Source organism: Lepidochelys olivacea, assembly GCF_965140295.1.
Source record: "Lepidochelys olivacea isolate rLepOli2 genome assembly, chromosome: 1".
Classification (NCBI taxonomy): Eukaryota; Metazoa; Chordata; order Testudines; family Cheloniidae; genus Lepidochelys; species Lepidochelys olivacea.
Genome location: NC_140411.1, coordinates 159714577 through 159738841, shown reverse-complemented (window position 1 = coordinate 159738841; position 24265 = coordinate 159714577). Strand labels below are relative to the sequence as shown.

The 24265-nt window shown below is 42.2% G+C and overlaps 1 protein-coding gene across 8 annotated transcripts in view; it reads left to right on the top strand.

Annotated features, from left to right (window-relative positions):
• The window catches only part of PDE9A (phosphodiesterase 9A), an 81811-nt gene that overhangs the window by 31948 nt on the left and 25598 nt on the right, over positions 1 to 24265 (top strand). For 5 of the 8 annotated variants that reach the window (XM_084624488.1, XM_084624487.1, XM_084624489.1 and 2 more), the window contains 5 exons: positions 948 to 1002; positions 1863 to 1933; positions 11939 to 12023; positions 20136 to 20217; positions 22724 to 22798. In XM_084624488.1, coding sequence (XP_084480614.1) covers positions 948 to 1002; positions 1863 to 1933; positions 11939 to 12023; positions 20136 to 20217; positions 22724 to 22798 — 368 coding nt within the window. Of the gene's footprint in view, positions 1 to 947; positions 1003 to 1862; positions 1934 to 11213; positions 11373 to 11674; positions 11791 to 11938; positions 12024 to 20135; positions 20218 to 22723; positions 22799 to 24265 lie in introns of those variants that run through there. The other 3 variants (XM_084624493.1, XM_084624492.1, XM_084624490.1) reach the window with 3 other exon arrangements.

The window sequence follows — 24265 nt, the reverse complement described above, 5'->3', positions numbered from 1 at the left end:
ACACGTGGATGGATTTTAAGCCGAAAGCTACAAATCTTATTAAACTTTAACACAGCGGAGGGACCCTACCTACAATCACCCCTGCTCATCTGTACCAGGCATTTAGTTGGTTCCAGTGCAAGACTTCCAGAGCTCCTACCACATCACTCATAACTCAGTGTAGGCACTCCTCAGCCTACCCCCTGGTACTCTGCTCCTTCTGAGTGGCAGCACAATGTACTCTCTCAAGGGGAACAAAGGGTGCAGCAGAATGGGCACTCTGCCCGTGAGGGCCCTAACATCTCACTTTGTCCCAAAAACCCAAGGCCCATCACCAAAATCCTAGGTTGGAAACTGTTTGTTTTATCCCTTTAACTGTGCTGGAACCAGCTGCAAATTGTGACAGATCAACAACTCAATCAAAGTACCCCCGTTAGGTACCAAACGCATTCCTACTTAACCCACTGTGGCTTGAAGGTGCTGCGAAGAAGGCAAAAAACTCTCTGGTCCTCTGCTACTTGGCCCAGGGGGGAAAAAGAATCTTTCCTGACGCCCCTAATCAGACGATGAGCTAGGTCTGCAGCCTCTGTCAGGCCAGGTTCCCATTCCTAGTTCAGTGTGGGTAGGGTGGGGCTGCAGGAATAAAGTCCAAAGAGGCTCCACACGGCTCCCTATTCCAGGTTAAATCCTGGGAGCTGGGGAATGCCAGCCAACCAGCACCCTTTTCCCCTCCAGCTGGCCAATGAGTGCCAGAGACTCCAAGGGAGAGGTCCTTCAGTGAGTAGCTCCTTACCTCACTGCTGGGACTGTCCCCCTTCACTGATGGCTCCATCAAGTTCCCCGACCTGTTGCAGCAGGTGGGTGGCATTTGCCAGGCTCTAAAGTTGAAGTAATGCATACAGTGTCAGACTTCACTGTCTTCTCTTTCTGTGTCGTGTACTATGTTTTCCCATTGTTTTGTTTTTTAGAGAAAGAGGAATTGTTCCAGAGTGTACTGACACAGGTTGCTGAACAATTCTCAAGGTAAAAACTTTACATCGTTGTTATGAATGCAAAGTTCTATTTCTTTTATTGACCCCGGCTGAGGCTTTCAAAGAGGGCTAAAGAAGTGAGGCACCCAACTTCCACTGAAATTCAAAGGGAGTTGGGCACCTCATGACCTTAGAACTCTTGACAATTCCAGCCTTACTGCCAGACTCAGCCCATACAACTCCCATTGACTGCAACGAGGAGATGCACAAGGCTTAGGCCAAGATGGAATTTGGACGGTATTTCCAGAAGAAAGGAAAGGTTAATTGATTTAATTGTGCTTCCATCATCTTATTGGCGGCAAAAAAAGTGCTGCTTTGTTTAGTTTTGTAGGCTCAGCATCGGTTTATCAATTTTCATGTGCACATTTTTCTTCCCTCAGATAATAATTCTGAATGTTTTTCGAATGCTTGTTTTATCCTCACTGGCTTCAGTAAGAGGGATCGATTCTGCTACATCTCTGCAAGCCACCAATCTGATTGAAAGAAAAAAGAGCTTCAAAGTGTACAAATACCTGTATGCTGGTCTTGAAGCACTATCAATTTAGTTTTGCTTCCCTAAGGGGCATGATAACAAGTATCTGCTGGAAGATGGGGTGATGACTTCATTTTCTTAGAGCCATAACTATAGCATTCTCTTTTAATTTTCATGGACTCTCCATCGCCTTTGAATGTGCACATATCTTTCTTCAAGGTTGTACATTCAGCACAGATTTTGCTGTTCTTTACTTGCCGTTAAATGTCATTCCTTAGTCCACCCTTTGAAACTGGTGTGTGGTTTCTAGCAGAAAATCTTTTCTTTCTTGTGTACATATAGATATAAATGTATATTTCAGATCTGAATTTGTTTCCCAGGGTGTTTAAAATCAATGAACTGAAAACTGAAGTAGCAAATCACTTGGCAATGCTGGAGAAAAAAGTTGAACGTAAGTGCCCTTTATTTTTTAACACAATTAGGAATTACTATATATAAAATCGATATCTGTTTAATTATAATACAAGGGACTGGTAGCATTGCCTATTATTAAAGTCTCCTGACACTTCTCATTATATCACTCTGTTTTCAGTTACTTATGACTTTTACCAGACTTTAGACATTTGGGCTGAAATTTTCCATGCTGGGTCTTTGCCTGAGGCTGAATTGTTCTGGAAATTTTCAGCCAAAAAAGTTAAGTCATTTCCAAGAAGCTAGGGGAAAATATGGTGTTTTGTCCATGTTAAAAAAATTCTGGTGACCTTTTCATTGACAAGCTCTAGCGCCCCTATGCTTTGGAGAAGGGACTTGAAAGTTGGGAAGGGAGGTGGTCTTTATGTCAGGATGTGCCTTTTTCTGTCCCTATGAATATTTGCCCAAATTTGGACAAGTAATAAGCCTCTGAAAAATCACAGTTTACACATGCTCAGTAGAGACTGCTTCAATTTTAGCTGCTAAATTCCCCAAATATTCCATCTGTACTGAGCACACTCCAGTCCAGTGATTAGCAGGATTTTCTGCACAATTGTAGTTCTGAGCTGCCATGGCCCAGAGCAGGGCCAGACATTGAAACTGAGGGCAGACAGCCTGTCTCTCCACGCCCTTCTGCTGCTGATGACAAGGTAGCGTGTAGGAAGAAGCTGCCTAATTTGAATGCAGAGGGAACAAGAGCCTCACCTGCAGGGGAGGCAGAGGGAGCAGATGGTGACAAGGAGCCTGTGGGAAGACTGGGACTGGAGACTGGCAGGGGGAAGAGGGAAACGGAGACTGGAAGTTGAGGGCGGGGGGGGACTGAAAGCTAGGGAGGGAAACAGGAGGGGACTGGGAGCCAATAGATTTAGGGGCTGCTGAGAATGGAAGAGAAGGTGGGGGGGACTGGGACTGGATGGACAAGGAGACTGGAACTGAGAACCAGGGTAAGGAGATGTGGGAGGAGGGGAGACAGATCTGACAAAGAGCTAGGGTATGGAGGAGAACTGGGAGGGGCCCTGGGATTGGGGGAGAGACTGGTACAGAGAGTCCAAAGAGTTGAGACTTGGAGTCTCTAGGTAAGGAGACTGGGCCTGGGAGGAGAAGCTGAAGGAGTGGAGGCTGGGATGGGAATGAGGAACAAGGGATGGGGAAGAGAGGGCTGGGACAGGGACATGTTGGAGGGGATGGGGTTGAAGGGGTCATGTTTATGGGGGACAGACACTACAATACACTCCCATCCAGAGCCTGACATGGAACGAAGGATTCCTGAGTCTCACCTTTCCTCTGCTGTCAGCAAATATCTGTGAAACCCATTGTCAAAGTGTCCTGTCCCGTCCCCCTCTTCTGCTGGTCCACATGGAAGATGACCACATGACAACCTACTACTGTCGGTTACTCTATCAATTCAAGTGGCAGAGTTCTGTGAGGTGGATCTAAAGGTTCCAATCCTGCTAATGACCCATGCTGGTGACAATAAGTTGCCACATGATGGAATTTCTGTTTTTTCGGTTGGCTTTTTAAAAAACCTAGGAAATTATACACATACAATACTGTGTTAACAGAACAATATAAGGTTGCAAAGTCAAGCACTCAAAAGTTAGGAAATGCCAGAATTAAGGTGGCTTGTGCTACCTTAATTCAGCCCCCTTGTGTGTATGCATGCATTAAGATACAGTCCTTAATTACATGATCACATTTAATTTTTTTTCTTCAGGACCTCTGCCTCATTTAGTACACAGGATAGAGCTGCTCTGGAGAGGAATCAGGGCTGTGTAGTAAAAGAAAATGTTGTCCGAGGGACTTCTGCTTTATTTGCTATAGAAGTTGGAAGGTGTGCAGTGAATGAGGCACGGGACTGCAGGAAGAGGAAGGATAGTTTCATGGTTACAGTAGTTGAATGCTGGCTTGGAGAATTAGATTCTGCCCCTGCCTCTGCCACAGAGATCCTATGAGATGCTGAGCAAGTCACTTAAACCACACTTTTCAAAGGTGGTCACCAATAGTATGTCCCTCCTTTTCTGGATTCCTGATTTGAGACCTTGGGATCTGGTTTACAGAAGTGCTGAGAATTCAGAGCTGCAACGGCAGTCAGTGGGAGGTGGAAGGTGAACATATAAAGTGGTATAGAATGCTAAGCACTCTGAAAAATGAGGTCCTAGGCATCTCAAATTGGGCACCGAAACTTAGTGGACCGTAATTAAAATTTTTACCCTAATCTTGCTGTGCTTCCATTCTCCATCTGTAAAATGGAGATAATAGGGATTGGGAAGATAAAGTAATGTTTGTGAAGCACTCAGATAACCTAGTGATTAGCGTGAAAACCAATGAGGAAATTAATAATTGTATATTCAGAGCAGGGTTTGAATAGTGTGCAGTAAATCAGGCCTGGGGCCACATATTGAACAATGAAAAGAAAACAAAATATCAAATAGCTGCTCATTAAATGAGCACTGCCCATCCTGTGCACTAAATGAGGAAGAGCGCCTGTGGAAAAAACAGTATGTGATCGTGTAATTGAAGACTGTATGATAACGCATGCACACAAGGGAGCAGAATTAATTCTGGAATTTCCGATCTTTTAATGCTTGACTGTTCAACCTTAATACTGTACTTTTAAAATACGTTGGGTGTGTGGATGTGATATATATATTTATAGTGCTGTTTTCACTTTTATGTGAAGTACAACTCCAAAGGATAAGTGCCTACACTCAATAAAGTGTAGTCCTGTAAAATATAGTCTCATTCCTTGAATTTTTTAGTACTTTTTAAAAATTAATTAAACAATGATAATGTAGCTAACTTCTTCCATTTTATGTGGTTATGCTGGATATCTGTACAAATCAGAACCCTTGTTAGTCATTTACACTCCCTTCCCTTACAGTCAACTTCTTTCATTAATACATTTACCATATATTAAAGAGAATACCATTGAATACCTTCTTCTCATTGAATACTTTAAACTTCCCATTATTAGCATTAGGTTTTTAAGGTATTTCCAATATATGTGAAAATATCTCACTTTCTTTTTCCCTTTCTGTACTCTCACACTGGATGAAATCTGGATCTCACTGAAGTCAAAGGAAAAAGCCCCATTAATATCAATGCAGGTTTTCACCTACTGTGGTTCACACACACTGATTCTGAATATGTAATGTAAGTAAAATGTAAAATACTATATTGTCCACACCAACAAATATACTGCATATATAAAATAGACTACATCTATTTCGTGTGACTTCACATAGTTTAGGCAACAGAGGCTACCTGTGCTCTTTATTAAAGAGGCAGAGGCTTTAAATTACCTTGGCCGAAACTGGAATTGTAAACACAGAACACCCACGCCTTTCGTCCCCTGTTTCCTGGTTGCAGATTAAAACACTGCAAGGCTCTATTATTGTTTCTATTCTTCCTTATTGTTTTAACAGTAAAATGATTGTTCTTAGTTACTCTGCAGCACGAAAGTAAAGTTCAAAGCAGCATTTTTCTATATACAATCTGATTTTTATTTTTTCAGCCTGTGTAGTGCATAAAATAGACCTATGGAAGAGAGGGCAATAGGACACATAAAGCACTGTCATACAGCACAGTTTCGACATGGTCAAGTTCTCATTTATATGCTCCATGGGCATAGGCACATTTAAGACAGAAATTGAGAGAACCTTCTGCCGCACCGCAGCTGCAGCAATGCCTCTTCACTCTAGGCTAGTACGAGCAGCTTGCCAGAATCCATGGACCAGAGCAGGTGAGGCCAACACTTCTGTGGGGCTCCCCGTCAAACGGGTATACAGAGCAGGCACCAGAGAGAGCGCTCTGCCGAACTATGCCAGCCAGCCAAATGCTTCCTTCTTCCACGGGCTCTCTCCCTGGTGGCTTACTAAACCCTAGCTGCAGATGCACTCTGCATGCACAGCCTTTCAGCACAGGCAGGCCAGCTGGAATGGGAGGAGATAAAGAAAGGTTGCTGTCCCATGGTTCAGGGTTCAATCCAGACCAGTGCGGGGTTATGTCACCACTGGCCCTGCCACACTGGGTTCCTTACGGTGCTTTGCTGCTGTAGCTTCTAGCCTGGAATGCTCAAAAGCAGCCTACAAGCATGCAGGTCACTCCCTGAAGTGTTTGTGTGCTAGACAGCCCTGGTTCAGCAGCTCTGACCCCAGCACCCTGTCTACAGCCGCACTCTAGCTTCCTCCAGCCTTGTTTCCACAAAACTGTGTGCTCTGCAATATCCATCCTTTCCTGGACAGTTCCGAGAAATGCTAAGGGTTCTGTGTTCTTCTAAAGACACAAACGCACATCACAGCTTATTAATTTAACTAGGGTAAATGCACTCTTCCATTTAAACACAGCTTTGAGTTGGTTTATAGCTAAAAATAAATCAACTTTGTTAACAACAGGACATAGGTTGAGTGATGCCAAGTAAAAGGAATAAAGTTAGAAAGGGTTACAAGCAAATAAAAGTGAAAACTCATCTAGAAGTTCTAAAACTTAATCTAGCAACGTACAGGCTGTGTTCAAGATGGTTTCTCTCACCAGACATTTTTCTCCCAGCCATGGCTGATTTTCCCTCAGTCAGGACCTTCCACAAAAGTACAAGATGCTGGCTTCCCGTGTCTTCCTAGGTAAAACATCTTTGCCTAAGCAGGTTTCTAACCTATATTCAGTTTCCAGAGACTTCAAACCCCACCATCTTGATTGAAGGACCCATCTTTCTCAGCTTGCAAGAGCTCTGGTTTCTTTTGTCTGTCTAGTGATGAGTGCCAAAGATGACTTCTGTCTTTGCTTATATCTTGCAAAGTTCAGTTATTTTGTTTCAAGAGGCAGGATGTCTTCATGCTGGTTCTTCCCTTCCCGTGGGCCTCCCATCCCTCTGTATGTATATGGGGCTTCAGTTGTTTTGATTCCACCTTGCTTAATTTACATAGGAGACAGGAAAATAGCTACCTTCTTTCTTGTCCGGAGGGGAGCACTTGTTTCTTCCTGTTTGGCCACAGATTTGTAAAGCATAATATCATAAAATATCCACATTTCCTCATATATTGTAAATATATACATTTCACAATATTAATCACCAGTGTCATTAGCTTTCAGAAAAGACCTTACTCTATAAACTTTTATAATAAAGTAATATTCTATATAATCAGTTGATTCAATTGCTTATCACTTGAGGTTCAGCCCTCCTGTCTTTATAGACAAGTAAACCTTTACAATGTGTTCTTTGAAAAGTAAAACCCGGACCCAGCTTCTCTCTCCTGGGGCATAGACACCATCCTATCTCCTCACCCATTTTTTGGCTCAATAGCCTTGTTTACCTAATATGTAACAACGGACTTTCACTGTCTGCTTGAAGACCTGTCTGGTCAGAGAATCAAATATGTATTCCTTTTTCGGAGGCAGACTGTGCTTATGCATTACTTACCAAACACCTGGTATTGACCAATGGGAAATCTTGGTAAATGATCACAATAAGTGGCGCCATTGTCTCCATCAGGGTATCAAAGTCTATGACAGAAACTGGCTCCTACAGCTTGAAGAGAAAAGAGCCCATAGGAAGCAAGCAGCTCCCAACCAAGATACATACATTTTCAATAACTGCCAAAGATCATGCAAATCTCGGATTGGACTATTCAGACACATGAGACATTGCAAACCGTCTACAACGTAGGCTACAATTCCCACCATCTCTCGCAGACGAAAGGATGCCAACACACAACAAACACATGTCAAGAATATAATTCTAGCACATACTCATGAGTTTTTGTCCACACCCTTTGCATACACCTTGACAGAATATTAACGATCAGTGAATTATTAGTTTTCCAGTCACGTATTGCATGATACCTTTTAGATACAGATTATAACCAAAGTGAGTTAGGGCACACTGAATTGGTTGGGTCAGCTGAAACTCATTACCTGATACCAGCAAGTCCCTTTCCCTCTGGCACTGGGATGCTTTTAGGGCCACAGTTGCAAACTGTCTTATTTCAGCTACATGGTGAAATAAATTATGTATCTGCAGTACATGGGGCTTGGTAGTTGGATTTGGGAAGCCAGCATTCACAGAGCTGACAAATTTTCCCCAAACAAGGCTCCTCCTTAAACTGGGTTTCACAACAGATGTGGCTATCCAGGGCTATTTCTGCCTGAATGGATCAGATCGCATCTCCAATAGCCAGTGCTGGTGAAGAGGTGCTCCTTTTTTCCTGTCTACGAGTGCACGCATCTGCTCAGAATTTGACCTCAAGATCTTGCAACTGTGCCAAGTATGCAACATTTTGAAATAATTCCAGGTCTTCGTGTTTTAAATGTATAAGTGCAATGAGCTGGATCCTGAACTCCTTACTTAGGCAAACTCCCACTGAGTTCAATAAGAGTTATGATCCAGTGCAGAATTCAGGATTTGCCTTTTTAAACTACAGGGTCTTTTAAAAATGTATTTGTTGCTGCAAATTAATGTAAAGGGCCTTGATCTGTGTGCATAAACAAGGCAGTTTATCATATATAAGTAGTGTAAAGCAAATAACGCTTTTTTCAGCTGCTTCCTTTGCTCTTGACTTCTGCAATGGAGACCAGGTGCTGGCATACATGGGATGTGAAAAGTATAAATGGGTGCCAAGTGGACACCTACAGGGTGTAACTGACTGAAGTATGTAAGGCCTTGTCTACACAGGAAAATTTTCTCAGTATAATCCAATGTATTTATACTTGGGCAACCCTCACTGGGACATTCTTATTCTGGTATAAGAGTGACTTTTCCTTTTCTTACATTGCTTGGGAAGGGTTTACAGCTAAACCCCCTCCCGCCCAAAAAAGCCATTTTTATGCTGAAATAAAAGTGGGGAGTAATATCTCTAAAACGATACCTGTAAAACTTCCCCATGTAGATAAACGCGTAGTTAAGACAGCAAAGCATCCTGCAGTAGAATAAATGGCCTTAAACAAGGGGTGTAACAAGGGTGCAACTGTGAATCCCAAAGGAGTATGACTCAGGTTGCACCTGAACAAAATACACAACCACATTGTGCCAGGAGGAAGAAAAATGACCCTTTTGTCAATGTCCTCCTCCCCGGCTCAAAGATCTATCACGTCACAGTAGTTATTAGATAGGTCAGCAACCATAGCTGAAATTCATTATCTGAAAAGGACACCTAAAGGAATGACATCTAAGGCCATGAGTGAGCTCAAACCACTTTATCTATCTATCTTTCATTGGTGCATCGTTGATGGCATTACATTTAATGACCACAAAATATTTCACAAATGTAAAGTGAGGGCAGAATCTGGCCCTGCCTCTCAATTTAAACTGCTGTTACATGTGATTGTACAATGCTAACAACATTAATTTCATGACCACAAATTAATTTCATGACCGTTTCCGGCCTGCCCAAAAGCTATGTAAGGAAGGAGAAGAACACTTAATTTTTTTTAATTTTAAAAACACCCTTTTAAAAAATAATTATATTAGTTTTCTTTTCCCGTGTTGATGGTGAGCAGGTTTGAGGAAAGCTGAAGCGCAATTGTGACCGGAGTCCCAGGGGAGCTACCTGAGGTCACTCAATTAGGGTGAACTGCAAAGAATGGGGCAGACAAACCCCAAAGCTGGTGAATATTCCAATACTTACTTTACCGAGCCAACACAAAACAGCTTCTATAGTACCTCACTGGTTGCCCAGAAGCCGACAACACAGTTCCCTTATAGTAACCCAGCCTCAGGCCTCCACCCAGATACCCAAGTCAAATATGATGAGGATTACTGAAAATCTTATTCATCATATAAAAACGTTATACCAATCCCAAAGGATCGGACACATGACCTCCCAAATTAATGAATATTCCAGATCTTACCCAGATACACGCTTACAGCCAATTCTTATTAATTAAACTAAAATTTATTTAAAAAGAAAAGAGAGAGAGTATTGGTTAAAAGATCAGTATACATACAGACATGAGTACAATTCTTGAGATTCAGATTCATAGCAGAGATGGTGAGCTTTGTAGTTGCAAAGAGTTCTTTCAGAAGTAGTTCACAGGTTATAATCCAGTTTATATTCAGGGCTGTCCAGTCAGAACTGGGATCTCAGTCCTTATGGGGTTAGGCTTCTCCTGCATGAAGCCTCAAGCAGATCTGAAATAAAACGGATTGGGACCCAAATATCTTCATATAGTTTCAGGACTTCTTTTAACAGCTCGGAATCCTTAGGCGAACAGTAGGCACTCATGTGGACTTTGAAGTGGACCCAGTTCCTAAGCATCCCCGGTAATTATCCATGCAGATTAACATAAGGCGATTTCCTGTTTTTCTACCATTCGCAGATGGGTTGCTATACATTGCAAAGAAAGATGAATACAGCGATATCGTATGTTTACAGTTCATTTAAATGTTAAGATGTCCTTTTGATCTCTGAATTAAAAGAATACACATAGACAGGGACTGTTTGATTACATTGTTGACGTCTACCAATATATATGTAAAAACACAAAACCACAAACATTATCTCCCCTTATGTTGTTAAGGGTTGAATTTGAGTAATTTATCCTGCCGGATGCTTAACTCTTTCTGGTCATGCATCATAGAGGTCATCATACCAGTGTATGAGACAGGAAGTGCAACTGACTACCAACAAAGCAGTAAAATTGAGCATACACCAAGTGCTGTCAAAAGCACACCAAACAAACACTGAATAAATAAACCTTTTTTCTCTCGTCCCTTTCAGCTCTAATCATCTTAAGGGTTACTCCTAAAAATATTAAGTACAAAATGTTCTGATGGAAATGTGCTTTCCAAGTCCCTTTCGTCAAACATGAATTATTTTCAGAACCCTCTCCTTTTTCTCTTCTCATATGTAATAATCTGGATTGAGCTTGTGTATCCCTTGTGTTTTTCCCCTTCCCATACCCAAAAGCAGTAACTGTAGATACTAGCAATTAGATGAAATCTGAGTTCTCCGCTATCTACAGAGTTATGTCCGTCCCAAGCAATTTTTCATCACTTGTATGTTATGCTATGGGTGGGTAGGATGATGACTATTTTAAGAGAGAGTGAATGAATACTGATCCAACAGTTAAAAGTTCCCTTGAGTTTCCTGCACATCAGCTTGTCTACGTAAGCAGTGAGTACAGTAAACAAATGAGCTGTGGCATGATCACACTGTGAATGATATGCGCTTAATAAATGGTTTGGTATTATGTCCTTGAGTATGTTGGTAGCCTGAGAGTGAGAAGGGAGGGAGATCCACGCATTGGACCTGCGTGAGGCTCTCAAGGCTGCAGGGAATGAAACGAGCTGCAACATAAACACAGACTCTCTGACTTGTGGCACTTATAATACATAGAGATGAGAGTATAGTATTTCCTGTTCTGTATGCAACAATGACCCTGGATTGCACAACAATTTATCCGCAAGGAATCATGACATATTTTAGGTAATTAACTGAAATAAAATGATTTCTAAGCACCAAGACATTTTTAAAATGTCTATTTTTGGTTTCTCTGTATTCAGGCATGCCTCTCAAAGTCTCTTATTGCTCCTGGGGGAACTTTTTAAATTAAAACCTTTTATCTTAATGAAGAATTTGAATTCTAGCAGGACACTTTTGCCAGACTGTACAGTCACAATCTTATCACATTACTGGAGCAGTTCTTTGCCAACTAATTCCTTTGATTAGTGTTCTAAGGAAGAGGGGGTGAAAAAGGTAACAGAGCAGTAGACTGTTGCTAACTGCTCTGAAAAGATTAGATGCTATAGCCATTTTGTGAATTAAAACACGAGGTAATTTCAAAAATTGGCAACAGAAAATTCCTAAGGATTTTAAAGCTACATGGTGTCAGTAACTCCTGCAGGTATGGGAACTGGTGCAGCATGTAAGAACCTGTTGACTCACTGGATAACCCCACTGTTACAACCCTTTTGAAATTCTGCACAATTAATGAAATAAGATCCTTCATGTTTCTCCATGGTAACACCCCTGTTGTTTTGCTTTGTTGACAGTGGAAGGACTGAAAGTAGTAGAGATCGAGAAATGCAAGAGTGACATTAAAAAGATGAGGGAGGAAATGGCAGCAAGAAGCACCAGGTAAGTTCTGCTTTAGTTGCCACTGGGGAAAAGAAAAATCCAGCTGGATTTCTGTATTCAAACTCTGGTGAAGTAATTCCATTGAATTTAGTCATTCTGTTTTTTAAACACAGAAGCAAATCAGCAGCTCAGTGCTGTGCAGGGCATTGGCTTCATTTGCAAAGACTGTGGTTTCATTTAAGAATTTATGGAAATTCAGTCGTTAAAAAAGCTTGTTCCAGATGACTGAAAGAAAAATCTTCTTGCAGACAGAGATTAATGTCTTGTTTTTTCTGTGTTCAGCCATCCAGTCATAGGAATTTTGCACCAAGTTTTATGCAGAGAGAGAAACTTCTGTCAAAGAAAACATTTATTTTGTAAGAGGCTAGTGTTCTAATTAGCTCCACTAAGATTTAAAATGGAAGTTGGGAAAATATCACATAAATACATAACAGTTCTTCTAATTATGATCTCACACTTCTGCAGAATTGACTTCCAGTTTCAACTAGCAATGAGGGATTTCATTCTAAATTCAAGGAGTCACCCTACCGATCAGCTATTACCAAGTTTAGACTTGCTGTAATTAAAAAAACAGCAGAGGGAATTGTATCTTGTTGTGATACACTGCATCAGCTGGAGTGTTGGACCTTTATGTCTCCAAAATACATCATTAAGATAAACATATCGGTAACTAAGAGATTATTAACACTGCTGGTACGGTTATTAAGGAGAAATACACCAGGCAATTCAGACTCTTGCTAAAAAGGGCGTCTCTTAAGCGAAGTTAACTGTGTGTGTTGTCTTGAAAGCCTTTCACTTTTGTTCTATATTTAGGGTCACACTTTTTGGTCCTTAAGCAGACAAATCTTTCACTGAAGTAGATGGGAGATTTGTTCAAATATAATAATTTGGTTTTATAATTTTATGATTATCCAGATGAATGTGATGCAAGAGTTCAAAAAACACATTTGTATTAGATACCGTCTTAGAGCCAAAGTCTGCTCTGTCATTCTGGTGTAAATCTGGAGTAACACATTAACCTCAATGGAACTGCTCCAGATTTACAGCAAGCAGCGTGACAGACACAAATTTGCCCTGCTGACTACATAGTCACTTGTTAAGGCATCTGAGGGAATTTCATTAGCATGGCTAGGAATGAATTTGGCAGCAAAATCAATAGGATTAATAGGAAATTTGAAAGGTGGATAAGGAATTGGTTAAAGGGGAGACTACAACGGGTCCTACTGAAAGGTGAACTGTCAGGCTGGAGGGAGGTTACCAGTGGAGTTCCTCAAGGATCAGTTTTGGGACCAGTCTTATTTAATCTTTTTATTACTGACCTTGGCACAAAAAGTGGGAGTGTGCTAATAAAGTTTGCGGATGATACAAAGCTGGGAGGTATTGCCAATTTAGAGAAAGACAGGGATATCCTACAGGAGGATCTGGATGACCTTGTAAACTGGAGTAATAGTAATAGGATGAAATTTAATAGTGAGAAGTGTAAGGTCATGCATTTAGGGATTAATAACAATAATTTTAGTTATAAGCTAGGGACGCATCAATTAGAAGTAACGGAGGAGGAAAAGGACCTTGGAGTATTGGCTGATCATATGATGACTATGAGCTGCCAATGTAATGTGACCGTGAAAAAAGCTAATGCGGTCTTGGGATGCATCAGGAGAGGTATTTCCAGTAGGGATAAGGAGGTTTTAGTACCGTTATACAAGGCACTGGTGAGACCTCATCTGGAATACTGTGTGCCTTTCTGGTGTCCCATGTTTAAGAAGGATGAATTCAAACTGGAACAGGTACAGAGAAGGGCTACTAGGATGATCCGAGGAATGGAAAACTTGTCTTTTGAAAGGAGACTCAGGGAGCTTGGCTTGTTTAGCCTGACTAAAAGAAGGTTGAGGGGAGATATGATTGCTATCTATAAATATATCAGAGGGATGAATACTGGAGAGGGAGAGGAATTATTTAAGCTCAGTACCAATGTGGACACAAGAACAAATGGATATAAACTGGCCACTAGGAAATTTAGACTAGAAATTAGACGAAGGTTTCTAACCATCAGAGGAGTGAAGTTTTGAAATAGCCTTCCAAGGGAAGCAGTGGGGGCAAAAGATCTATCTGGCTTTAAGATTAAACTCGATGAGTTTAAGGAGGAGATGGTATGATGGGATAACATGGTTTTGGTAATTAAATATTCCTGGTAAATAGGCCCAATGGCCTGTGATGGGATATTAGATGCGGTGGGATCCGAGTTACCCAGGAAAGAATTTTCTGTAGTATCAGGCTGATGAATCTTGCCTATATGCTCAGGGTTTAGGTGATCACCATATTTGGGGTCGGGAAGGAATTTTCCTCCAGGGCAGATTGGAAGAGGCCCTAGAGGTTTTTCGCCTTCCTCTATAGCATGGGGCACGGGTCACTTGCTGGAGGATTCTCTGCTCCTTGAAGTCTTTAAACTATGATTTGAGGACTTCAGTAGCACAGATATAGGTGTGAGGTTTTTTGCAGGAGTGGTGGGTGAAATTCTGTGGCCTGCGTTGTGCAGGAGGTCAGACTAGATGATCATAATGGTCCCTTCTGACCTAAATATCTATGAATCTATGAAAAAAAAATTGTGTTCTAATATATGTTAGATTCAATTTGCATACGGGGGGGCAGGAGAGGCGGTTTGATTCCTGACTTTTTGTGGAGTATGTGAGTGTGTGCATGCAGGCATGCAGAGAGAGACAGAACAAAAAATTATGTTAATGCTACATTAAGGTTGCACAGTGAATATCACACCAAAATTAGGAAATGCAAAACTTATTGTTCTAACCTCAGTCTTGACTCGTTTGTGCTGCACATCCTGTTGTTTTGTGGTCTGTATTTTGTAATATGAGCAGCAATAGAGTAAGCTGTCGATTTAACCAGAAAATCAGAAATAGAAAATACTACATACATTCAATGTAGTCAAGTTAACATTGCTGTGGGACCGAAATGTTGTATTTTTGTGGTTTTAACTGGGCAGTCATAATGCTGATTTAACACAGGTTTTTTTGCATTTAAGTAAGTAGGCTTTAAAAGAAAGAATGAACTTGCCTGTTCTTAATAATGTGATGATTTAAATGCATCCAATTAGAATGTTGAGTTCACACCTCCTCTAAGTCAGTGGTGCACTGGAGAAGTGAGATCCCATCTTTGCTGTTGCGGTTGTTCTACAAGGCTGCAGATCTGTAACATCTGCATCTTTGCAGTAGAAAAAGATAGAAGCTTGGGGCCTGCCTCACCATGGCAAAATTCTAGTTTTATGTTGATGTGATGCCATTGAAATCAATGTGTTAAAGAGTATGAAAGGTGAAAAAAATAAAATAAAATTGTTTTTTTTCATTTACTGCTGATTGATGGTGGTTGGTCAAGGCACCCTGGTTCCCCTAAGGTCAGAGGGACCTGTGCCAGCAGCGGCCACTGTTCAGAGGTAGTGGTAACTATAGTCAGCGACTGTTGCTCTTCTTGAGTTCTTTTTGGCCGATCTTGGGCTAACCCCAGTTGATTCTTTTCTCTCCCTTTATTCCCAGCGAGGTGTAGGGAGCAGCTTTAATTACCTAGTTACTGTCAAATCACAGTTACATTTATCCTTGAAGCCCTCTGCTTCAAAAGCATGGGCTCCTAGCCAATTCACTACACTGTTATCCCCATTTTACAGATGAGGAAGACGAGGTTGAGAGACAATCTGATGGGATCATGTAGTAAATCTGGGTATGTCTACACAGCAAAGAAAAAACCGTGGCTGGTCCCATGCAGGGCTAGGGCTGCAGTGCTGGTTCATTGCTGTATTGACTGCCGGGCTCTGGCTGGAGCCCGGGATCTAGGACCCTCCCACCTCTCAGGGTTCTAGAGCCAGACCACAGCCCGAGCCTGGAAGCCTCTGCAGCAATGAAACAGCCCCGCAGCCTGAGCCCTGCAAGCCGAAATTGGCTGGCACGGAACAGCCACGGGTTTTTCTTTGCAGTGTAGACATACCCTCAGTGGCAGGGCCAGGATTAGAATCCAGGTCTCCTGATTCTCCATCATATACTTTAATCACAAGATCATCCTTCCTACCATAATACTTACTTAACTTACATGAGTATTACGAGACTTGATGAGTGGAGCTGACCACTTTGACATCTTCAGGAGAAAAACACTGTAAAAGTGCAAAATTAATTATTTGTATTAATTAATTGCTTTTACTTTAATTGAGACCACTTACATCTCAGATTCTCCATTAAACGTATGGAAGGAAGCAAGGAATCCCACAAACACACATACTCCCTCTCCCACATCATCAAAGTAAAAGAAAAGTATCAGCTTACTCATTCTTATTTTTAGAAGGAAGACTGAGGTCCAAGCCGAATGACCTAAAAGCGTGCATAATAAGCCACCCACTGTAGTCATCAGCCTAAACAGAAAAGGAGTACTTGTGGCACCTTAGAGACTAACCAATTTATTTGAGCATGAGCTTTCGTGAGCTACAGCTCACTTCATCGGATGCATACAGTTTCCACGGTATGTATTCGATGAAGTGAGCTGTAGCTCATGAAAGCTCATGCTCAAATAAATTGGTTAGTCTCTAAGGTGCCACAAGTACTCCTTTTCTTTTTGCGAATACAGACTAACACGGCTGTTACTCTGAAGCCTAAACAGATGGCTCTTGCATCAGCAGCTGGACCTGAGCTGGACCAGAATATAATCAAAGATCCCAGTGAATTGCTTTGGTTTTCTAAGGCAAGGAAAGTCTGCTCCTTGTGTGGCATTGTCCTGAAGAAGGACCCCCACTGAAGTTGTTGAGTAATTACAAGTAGCTTCCAGTTTCCCTAGCAACCATGGCTCAGCTGGAGCAGTGACATGAAGAAGTGTTGACTCAGTGCAAGAGGAGCTTCATCCTTGAGTTGCTAAGCAAACAAGCCCTCCCCATGGCATGAGGGGTCTAAAAAAGACATCGAAGAGCAACGTAGTGGTTTTCTTTGCACTTCATCCAGCCTTCGTACCACAGTATTTCATTCACTACACAGTTTATTAAAATGTATATAGACAAAGTCATATTTTAATGGTATAGAATAGAATAGTAATGCTCAACGTATATGTTTTTAAAATGCCCCTCCTGGAGTGTCATCACATACAGATAGAAGCACATCAGCTTCTTCAAAAAAGAGGAGCAAAGCTCCCTTCCCCTTACCCACACACTAAGGGTCAGATTGTTAATGCAGGCCCCTATTTTTTGCACCTGCAGCTTGTAGAGGCTAATAACATGAGGGTGCTTGTGGGGTATAATTTAGGTAATGCATATACATAAGTGCTTGATTATGTCCTGGCACTGGTGCAAGTTACAGCAACATGAAGGCTGCTCCATGCTGCTCTGCCCTCCGCCCCCAGTAGCTACTTTCAGCCAGGTGCAGGGATTGCGGGACCACACCACCTTTTCTCCTATCATACCCCTAGCACAGGGGCTTGGAGGAGTGTGGCTTATGAGCCATTAATGTGCCTGTCCTCCACCTGGGGATCCCCCCTACACTAGACAGGAGAAACTGACTGGTTAATCTGAGTTTACAGAGTTTAGTACCCCCTCAAACTGCACAAATCAGCTGTGGGCTAATGATGAATCCGGCCCAGAGGTTCCCATTTCTATAGCAGGCTCTGATAATGAGGAAGGCCGTTCTTGTGGTTAATGCATTGGACTGCATCTCAAGAGATGTGGGGTCAGCTCCACGTTCTGCCTCAGGCTTTCTCTGTGACCTTGGGCAAGTCACTTAAGGTTAGATCCACAAAGGGATTTATGTACCTAACTGCTACTTCAGGTGCTTAAGGCCAAAATTTAGATCCTCAAAACCCGCACTCAGCTACTGCTTAACCCTGTAGGTACCTCAGTTTCTGAGGTGCCTAAAAATCTGGCAGCAGGCATGTGTACAGCTGCTGAAGTTCTGACACGTCACTCACACTTAAACTCTGATGGGATCTTCAAATCAGGTGTTTCCCACTATCTCGCCTGTGGAGCCCAACCCCGTAGGTGTGCTCAGATGGAGCCTTGGAGCAGGCCTACCATAGAATCATAAAATCATAGAAGATTAGGGTTGGAAGAGACCTCAGGAAGTCATCTAGTCTAATCCCCTGTTCAAAGCAGGACCAACCCCAACTAAATCATCCTAGCCAGGGCTTTGTCAAGCACTGAGCACCCCTGGGGCCTGGAGGAAGCCAGCACCTGTGGGAGCAGGATCACAGTTGTGAATTCCAAATGGATATAGGTACCAACCTCTGGGCCAGAGTTAGGCGCCTAAGTCCCTGAGAGGGGTAGGGCTGAGGCCAAATCCCTCTCCTTGGTATTTCCTATTGGCTAGTTTAGGCCGCTCCCTATTCAATGTGCTGGCTTTTGTAGATCCCATTTCTGGGCACCTAACTCTCCTCATGCATTGTATAGGGAGCCTGAGCATCTGACTCGGAGCTGTGGGCTCAAGTGGGAGGCAGAGCACCTGAAGTTAGGAGATGCAATGCTAAGCTTAAATCCCCTTTGTGGATCTAGCCATTGGTTTCTCTGCACCTCAGCACCCTGCCGGTAAAACTGGAATAATAGTTCCTTTCTTCTGTACTTTGTCCGTCTTGTGTATTTAGATTGTAAATTCTTTGGAGCAAGGACTGTCTTATTCAGTGTTCATACAATGCCATCACCATGGAGTCCCAATCTCAGCTGGGACCTCTAGGAGCTACTACAATACAAAGAGTAATACTATTAATGTTCATGAACAGATTGATTTCTTAGGACTGTTTTGGACAATCTCTGACCTCACCAGTGATACTGCTAATGCATAAAGCCCTTGTTAGATGGTATTCAGTACTGATCACCATCAACCAACAGCCAAAATTGCTTTGCAAAGAATACAAAATACAGCAACAGAGATGATAGCAAACATCAAAGTTACAAGGAAGAAGTTAGAGGATTGGGATATTCACACTGGAATAGAGGAAACGTTGTGACATAATAGAAATTTCCAAAATTATGAAAAGAAGAAACAAAGTTGATAGGTTGTTTTGATTTGTTGGCTTTTGGTTTTTTAGTTTTTTGGATTTGGGTTTTTTTAGTTTTTTTTGCTTTTTGTTTTACTATTGAGTGTTTTTAAAATAAAAAGGGATAATCTAAACATTAGGAAACTAGGAGTGAAAGCTAAACTCAAGCAGAACTATTTTACACAAAAGATAATAAAGATATTGAATCGGTTGAATTGAAAGGTTTTTCGCCTTCCTCTGCAGCATGGGGCACGGGTCATTTGCTGGAGGATTCTCTGCACCTTGAAGTCTTTAAACCATGACTTGAGGACTTCAATAGCTCAGACATAGGTCAGGGGTTTGTTACAGGAGTGGGTGGATGAGATTCTGTGGCCTGCGTTGTGCAGGAGGTCAGACTAGACGATCATCATGGTCCCTTCTTAAAGATCTTAAAGTCTATGATTCTATTAAAGATGATTAAATTAAAGAGTATGAATGAATTTCAGATACACCTACATTTGTTTCCAGAGAGTTTCTTGGTTATTATGGTGGCCTCAATTATATATTACCTCATACATAGGCAAGAATGACTTGGCCCTGATTCTTTCTTATGATTAGAGAAAATGAGATTGTTAGGTGAGATTGGGAAGCAGTGTAACTCTAAGGATATGTCCACACTGCATTGTAAAGCCAGGTCTGTGGGACCTTGGCTTGTGGGTTTGGTGTTTCCAAACCTACACTTCAGCTTCCGCACTGCGTTGTAAACCTGGGTTTACATCCATATGGCACCACACAGATCTTCTGACTTGGGTCTGCAGCTTGAGCTTCATCCACGTTGCAAAATCACAGGGCTTGGACCTCAGTCACAGCAGAACTTGGGCTCGGAGCCACCCTCTAGCTGGTCCTAAGATCCAGTCCCTGAGTGCTCGCTGACCTGAGTTAAACTGATTTGTGTGTGAATGGAAGTGGGGCTTGGGCTCAAACCTGAGTTAGTACCCAGGCTTAAGATGCAGTGTAGACATACCCTCTATGTGACCACATACCAAGATATTTTATTATATTCAGTGCTACTCAAGAGAATGCACCTGCTGTTGTCCCAATGTTGAGTGCTGAATTTTTCATTTGCAGGACCAGCTGTCCCTGTAAGCACAGCTTCTTAGATGAAAACAAGAAGTTGGCACCCCGAAGGGATGTACCATCCTATCCAAAGGTACCAAAAGATGTACTTTGTTATCAGGATGTTAATTAAAAGAGCATGCCTTCCTATGAGAAGCTGGAATACAATGCATGACTTCACATCACTCTATAGCTTAATTGTTTAGATCAGTGATTCTCAAACTTTTTCCCATCAAGGACCCTTTGGCATCTGACTAACTAACTGTCCAGGACCCCTTTCATATCCTGTACTATTGGAACACCCCTGCCAGCGGGGAGGGATAGCTCAGTGGTTTGAGCATTGGCCTGCTAAACCTAAGGTTGTGAGTTCAACCCTTAAGGGGGCCATTTAGGGATCTGGGGCAAAAAATGGGGATTGGTCCTGCTTTGAGTAGAGGGTTGGACTAGATGACCTCCTGAGGTCCCTTCCAACCCTGATATTCTATGACAACTTCTATTCTAGGAGGCTGACACTGAAGACCTGTCACGCACTGTGTGCGAAAGGTCACACTGTGCTGAGGATGTCATTTTGAGAACAAAATGGCATCCTCCATGCAGCAAAAATACCAGAATGCTGTTTCAGCATGTTCCGGCCCTGGCTTAAGGGTGGGACTCCCATGTGACCCACAGAAAATCCCCCAGAGTCCGGGAACACCACTTTGGGAACCACTGGGGTAGATCAAGGGCCTAATCCAAAGACCCTGGAAGCCAATAGAAAGACTCCCATTGATTTCAATGGGTTTGAAATCCGACCCTCAATATTTGGAATCTCATTAAAGCTGAAAATGTTACTGAATTCCTGAAATTTGTCAAACATTTCGTGTTCTGTTTTATCTAATGATACTTAGTCTGCAGGCTCAGAACAAGATTTATTTTAGTCTATAACTTTATTCCCTATTCTGTAATGGCGCCTCTACCTTTTTCCCTCTCAGTGAATTATTTTTCAGTTAAAGTAATTTATGTAGTCCTGGCATCTGTCTCTTGAAAATGGATTTAATGAGCTGTAAAATGTCATTTCCATTTTGGCTTTGCTTAAATTTATGTGTGTTGTTGACACTACTAACACATGCTTTCTCAAACTGCTCTACATTCCTTTGTTCCATGATATGTACACGGAAACTATACCTTAACCTTTTACCCACTGCTAGAATGCTTGGCTTCTGAGATTAACTATTACTGTAGAGAGTTGCACTAACTGAACACAGTGGTAAACTGTTGTTCCTTTCTGCCTCGAGCCCAAGGCTTTTAATTGCTTGGTTTTAGGAGAAGTTTAGGTTTTGTTTGCTCTGTGTGTGACATTCGTTATGGCTTTAAATACTGGATTTGTGTGACCTCAGGCATGTTAGGAGGTGGCAGTTCACTTGAAAAAGATTTGGTAATTACAATGCAGTTATTAATGAATACATCAGTATTGCTAATTTACAGCTGTCTAGCAAAACTCTATACTACAAATAAAGTATAATGCAAATGCAAGATTACTTCCTTCCGGAGATGAAGAATTAATCCTCAAATGTAATTCTTGCTTGAATTAAATAACAATGGAGTGGCGCAGATCATTTCATTTATATTCTCAGTATAATATACCAAAACTAATTATAGCCAACTATGGTAAGTGGACCAATTAAGATACTAGATTTACGTATTCCAAGAATATTTTGATCATGTTGTCTCAAAAACACAGTTCAATAGTGGTTAGATACCTTCAACATCTTCTGACACTCTAGAATTTTTTACAAATTGCCAGCCATTGTTACCAACACAGTAACAACCCAGAACACTGGGGGCCAATGCTTAAAGTGCTGTGAAAAAAGTGGCGGCGGGGTGGGGGGGAGAGGTCTGTCATCCTCTCCACATCTGCCCATCTCCTGCCCACAAAGTCCAAATCAATCCCGTCTCCCCAGCCCCACCACCACGACCACCAGCTCGGAGCTGCTGGTCTCTTTCTACTCCCTCCTCCCTTTCCCCTTCTGTGAGAACGGTGTCAGCTCCTGAGGGGAGGGAGAAAGAGCCTTACCTGTTTCCTGCAGCAGCTCTGCTTGGCTGCACTTCCCCAGGATGTGGGCAAGCAGGAAAAGCAAGCAATCAGAGGGGCTTTTCCCCTGGGGGTACTAAAAATGTGTACCCTAGGTGACCCAGCTTGCCTTTTAGAAATGTTATTTCCAGGGTTTGTGTTCTGTGCCAGCCCAGCACACTTTAAGTCCTGCTGGAGGCTGACTTGGATTTTGTTTTGGAGCTCTGACTACACAATAAACACATGCATAAACTTTGCTGCCTAGCACCTGATTGAAATGTGGGAACCCTTGAGAAAAACAACTGTTCAAAATAACAATATAAATCACCTGCAGTTAAATATTTCATTCCCCAAAATATGAAGAACTTAAGATTAAAACCAACAAGAGACAATGCATTTTACCCACCCACGGCTGAGGCACTAAATTTTGGAAAATTAATTAATGGTATGCTGGAGAACTTCTGATAAGGGCAGAACACAGCTCCCACAAAGACATGAGGGGAACTCAGTATGTAGTAGTTAATAATAGACTCTGTCTTTTTGTCTACAGTACATGCTGTCTCAAGAAACCATAGAAGCACTTCGGAAACCAACGTTTGATGTCTGGCTGTGGGAGCCCAATGAGGTAATGAGGCAAGGAGTAAACAAGTTGTTGGTACTTGTGGCTTATCCCATGACCGCACTGAGACGGTCAGGAAAGCCGTCTTTAGTATCTAACAATGGAAGCCTAACGAAGGCAATGCAGAACAAAGACCTGGCCTACACTCAGGAATATCCTTTGTTCATTGACTGGCCACCGGAAGTCAATGAGACCACATGGGCGCTAACCCCAAAGTGTAGAAATGAACATGCAAGGAGTTGCACTGCCTGAGCTCATCGTGCTTTACCCCACGTACAAGTAGGGGTGCGCCTCGTTCCCTCTGTCGAACAAACCCCTGCATGCTCTTCTCTACTCTGAGGCTACACCTTCACTGCTTAAAAGGGGGTGTTGTCAAGGTTCCTCCCCCACTCTGAACTCTAGGGTACAGATGTGGGGACCTGCATGAAAAACCTCCTAAGCTTATCTTTACCAGCTTAGGTCAAAACTTCCCCAAGGTACAAAATATTCCACCCGTTGTCCTTGGACTGGCCGCTACCACCACCAAACTAATACTGGTTACTGGGGAAGAGCTGTTTGGACGCGTCCTTCCCCCCAAAATACTTCCCAAAACCTTGCACCCCACTTCCTGGACAAGGTTTGGTAAAAAGCCTCACCAATTTGCCTAGGTGACTACAGACCCAGACCCTTGGATCTTAAGAACAATGAACAATCCTCCCAACACTTGCACCCCTCCTTTCCTGGGAAATGTTGGATAAAAAGCCTCACCAATTTGCATAGGTGACCACAGACCCAAACCCTTGGATCTGAGAACAATGAAAAAGCATTCCGTTTTTTACAAGAAGACTTTTAATAAAAAATAGAAGTAAATAGAAATAAAGAAATCCCCCCTGTAAAATCAGGATGGTAGATATCTTACAGGGTAATTAGATTCAAAAACATAGAGAACCCCTCTAGGCAAAACCTTAAGTTACAAAAAAGATACACAGACAGAAATAGTTATTCTATTCAGCACAATTCTTTTCTCAGCCATTTAAAGAAATCATAATCTAACACATACCTAGCTAGATTACTTACTAAAAGTTCTAAGACTCCATTCCTGGTCTATCCCCGGTAAAGACCAGCATATAGACAGACACAGACCCTTTGTTTCTCTCCCTCCTCCCAGCTTTTGAAAGTATCTTGTCTCCTCATTGGTCATTTTGGTCAGGTGCCAGCGAGGTTACCTTTAGCTTCTTAACCCTTTACAGGTGAGAGGAGCTTTCCCCTGGCCAGGAGGGATTTCAAAGGGGTTTACCCTTCCCTTTATATTTATGACAGGTGTTTTTACCTGGAGATAGCTAACTCGAGCTAGCTATAATCCTAGTGGAGACAAGGCACCATAGTTCTTACCTTGATGCAGTTAGTCAAGATAAACCCCTGGTGGAAGGCATAGGGATGACCTCATCTAGCTAGACAGAGGTAAACAGTGCCTGTGCCTTCACTCCACTCGCA